Genomic DNA, 4160 nt, shown 5'->3' on the forward strand with positions numbered 1-4160 from the left:
TGTGTGTGTGTGTGTGGCCTTAAATGCGTGTGTTTCAGATGAAGTGGAAGGTCCGGTCCTGGCTATAAACTCAAGCTGGTCCAGTCCTGACCCCTGTAGCTTTACATGTAAAGGAAGTAACATTTTTATCAGCTCCATCTATAATGGTAGCAGCTGTTCACAAGAGGAAGTGGTATCAGCTGATAATCACACTCTAAGACTGAACTGCAGTGGTGACTCCATCATGTGTAACTACAGAAACCCAGTGAGCTCGATGACTCAAGTAAAGAAGGTTAATGAACTCTGCATTGTTAAGCAAGGTACATTCTGTATCCGCTCTGAGCTGTAAACACACTCACAGATGAAGAAATAGAAAAACAATGACTTAATCTTAAATACTGTATGATGTGCCACTCTTCATTTTAAATGGCAAACACTGGACTGACATTTCTATTAATATAAACCTCAATCTGTGAAAACTGAAGGTATATGTTCTTATTTTTCATGTCTATAAACAGGAACACATGAAAAAGCGTCAGCGTTTCCACCTTGGATCATTGTTTCTATTTGTCTATTCACATTGACATTGGCGGCAGTGATCAGCTTTTGTATTTACAAAGGGAAAAAAGGTACAATGCATCTTATCCTGCAGTTATCTTATGACACATCATAAAGGATTTCAATAACACTTTTAGCACTTTCATATTGTTTGCTACTGAACAGACTAAGAGTAGGTTATTTCTCTATCTAGTCATACCTCAGATGTCTCACAATTTATGGATCAAATATTAGTGTAAGATATTTGTGCTATTCTTATGAACTCATGTCACATCCATTAAAAACATTATGTCAGTGAGAAAGCCCAACAGTCAAACAGTCTTTACACAAAGTTTGACATTCCCTAGTAGTGTAATTCTACTGAGGTTTTTCAGAGCATATGAGTGCAGTTTAAGGCAACTTCACTTCCCTAGTTTGTTATTTTTAGAGATAGCTGAACTAGTTTCATTTTTAAAGTGTTTTAAAAGTAAACAGGGCTGTTTTTTTTCTTTCAGTTTTTCACCATTGTATTTACATTTTTGCTGACACAATTTAATTTTAAATGGTTCTGCAGTGTGGCATTGTGTAATTAATGTTTAGAAATAAAAATATTTCATGTAATCTCCCAATTAACATGATATAATAAAAACTACATGTACAGTAGTTATAGAATTAGCACAATGCTGTTCATGTGGAATACAGCACATGACCTGCCAACTTCCTATTCATTTTCATTTTAACTACCCACAAGTTTGACACTTCTGCTTTTAAACCCTTATGACACACTTGTTTGCTTCCATTAGAAGTGCATTAACCATATTATTATAGCCAAGTATGCTGATACATTTTTAAAAGCTTTGTAGAGAAAAAAGGTATATTTGTTCTGTCTATACACAGAAAATTGTAATGAAAACTGATGTTCTGTTTTAAACATCATAGGTGCCCAGAAGAATGAACAAACAATCTATGCAAAATTTGATGTAAGTGTTATACTACTATTCTTCATTAACCACATATACTAATTAAATGGTATCACACCATCTGTTATCTTTTAAAACAAGTATGCAACATTGTGTTTTTGGTAGTCAAATCCTACACTCCCAGAAAAAAAGATGCAAAGCTGTCACTTGGGCATACCCTCTCAAAAGATACTCATATTTACTATTTAGGTACTAATATATGTACCTTTAAGGTACTTATATGCACCTGTTAGGGGTAAATAAGGTACAAAGGTGTACGTTTTGAAAGGGCACCATCTCAGTGACAGCTCTGTACCTTTTTTCTGAGAGTGTAGACACTTAGTGTCTGCATTCATTTATTAATTCACTGTTATTTCTTGTTGGTTATTTACTGTCACATGGGCACAGGTGATCACTTCTATTTTCTTTATTATTTCTTATGGCAAATTATTTGGTATGAAAAAAAGGGTGAGTAGCAGATGACAGCTTTCTGTTGATCGCACTGCATTGGTTTAAATGATGTATGTGTTCAATGCCTCATGCCTTATCAAATAAATCAAAAACAAGCTAGAAATGATCAGTATTCTATGATAGAAATGATGAGTATTCTATTTGATGGTAATGACAAATCACAAATGAGTCAAGAAGGATTATCCCATACTCTATGCTATTGGATGTCACTAATAGTATCTGTATATAAGCATTCACCACTCATTTCAGCCAAATCAGCAGTCTGACGTTTAGATTGAATTGTGTCCACAGGAGAACATCAAGCCACAAAAGTCGCTGGAGATGTTGGAGAAATCAGAGAATCCTCATACAGTGTATACTACTGCAAGAGATTTAGGACAAACTGATGTTACCAACCACACCACACCCAACGACGACCCTATGAATCAGGTGAAGATTAAACAATGACTCTAATCTCACTTAGTAACAATTCATTGAAAATTAAATGATGGTTACTTTGGTTTAAATATCTTAATTTGGAATAAAGGGGAAGACAAGCTTAAGTGAACGACATTCAAATGATAAAGTTATTATATTTGTGGCTTAATGTTTGGGAAACAACCTGCCAGTTTGAAGCCTGTAGTTGTTTAAATTATTTGTTGGAAAATTGTTTTACATGAACTGCAGCTGATTTTGTTGTGCTTTATTTCAGAGTGCATTACTCAAAGAGAGGAGCAAACCAAATGCACCAGTCACTATCTACTGTACCATTCAGCAGCAACCAAAATCCCCCAAAACTGAAACTAATCACACCATTTATGCTGTAGTCAATAAACCGTCAGCCGGATATGAATCTGCACATCCACAATCAGAGTAAAAGTGAACTTTCAATAAAAACCCTAAACCCTTACAGTGATTAAAAGTGATAAAGGACTTCATGTGTTCAGGAAGGCAGTGTTATTCTCAGTGTAAATAAGCAACATATTTACCATGTGCAGTGTGCTCCTATTGTAGTTGATTTAGGGTGTGTTAAAGATATTTAAATACGTAAATTCTGTCTTTTTTTAAAGCAGCAGTGAATGTATTTTTATTGTAAAATTGTTGTACATGTGGCTCAGACAGGAATGCAAAATCTCATGTGGATTCAGTAGATTTCTATTGGCGATACCTCACCGCCTTTGCAGGCAACGCCTGAAAACCACTTCCTGGAAAGTATTTGTCAGTCTTTAGGTTTATTGAAGGGTCACCAGGGCTGGGGAATAACGAAATACATGTAACGGCGTTACGTATTTAAAAAAAACTGTATTTCATTATAATTAAATAATGTTACAGTTACAGTTACATCCGAAAAGTATTTTAGATTACCAAAGTGATTACTTTGAATTTTAATGTAATTTCTTAATTTAATATTTAAGTAAACAGTTTGGGGATTTTAAACAATAAGGCAACCTTAGACTTTTATTTTATGACTTTTATTTAACCCATGGACAGCTAAAACCCCACGCCTTACATGCTCATCATCATGACACAAAAATGGACGACACAACAGAAAGCCATTCGCGTAATGCATTTCTCGTGGAAATACAAAGACTATTTTACTTATAAATCTGAAAAAGGACGTAACATCTCAGCACAATGCAATGCCTACCTGCAACAAAACTTATATCAGCATCGAAGGATTCAACGTCTAATCTGAAAAAGCATCTTGAGGGAAGTTGTTCTTGATCTTTGAAAAACTTTATCCAGTAACTCGTTTTTCTATTTTCTCATATTTTGAGTGTTGAATGGTTATCATTACATTTAATATTTCTAAGAATTTAATTGAAGACATGACAATGAATTCTCCTAGAATTCACACTTTGCATTCAATTAACAGATCCATACGAATCATGCATGAAATAAAAGTTTATAAAGTCAAACGATAGCTTTGTGTGCTTTACAGATGAAGTCTTTATTCATTCAAAATGTTCAAGAATAGATTATCTTTGGCACGGTAATGCACGTTCATGATCCGATTTGTGAACAGATGATTCTTTTGATTCAATCTTTTAAATTAATAATTTATTTTGTTTAACGAAACCAGTGTGAATGGTTCACATTAAACTAGATAGATCTGGGGTGTGTTTCCCAAAAGTATCGTTAGCGAACTGTGGTTGTTAAATTACATTAAACTATAACGACATTAAGTTACTTGCGACCCTAGTTTTGGGAAACGAGCCCTGTCAATTTTGACTC

At 34.4% G+C, this 4160-nt stretch overlaps 1 protein-coding gene across 1 annotated transcript in view; it reads left to right on the forward strand.

Annotated features, from left to right (window-relative positions):
• LOC107729787 (uncharacterized) overlaps positions 1-3200 on the forward strand; it is a 17601-nt gene extending 14401 nt beyond the window's left edge. The window contains exons 3-7 of the mRNA XM_016540492.1: positions 39-299; positions 498-608; positions 1456-1496; positions 2238-2375; positions 2638-3200. Of these exons, the coding sequence (XP_016395978.1) occupies positions 39-299; positions 498-608; positions 1456-1496; positions 2238-2375; positions 2638-2802 (716 nt within the window). The 3' untranslated portion in view covers positions 2803-3200. The remainder of the gene's footprint in view (positions 1-38; positions 300-497; positions 609-1455; positions 1497-2237; positions 2376-2637) is intronic.
• Positions 3201-4160: the final 960 nt, after the last annotated feature.

Source organism: Sinocyclocheilus rhinocerous, unplaced genomic scaffold (assembly GCF_001515625.1).
Source record: "Sinocyclocheilus rhinocerous isolate Xijiao unplaced genomic scaffold, SAMN03320098_v1.1 scaffold4384, whole genome shotgun sequence".
Classification (NCBI taxonomy): Eukaryota; Metazoa; Chordata; class Actinopteri; order Cypriniformes; family Cyprinidae; genus Sinocyclocheilus; species Sinocyclocheilus rhinocerous.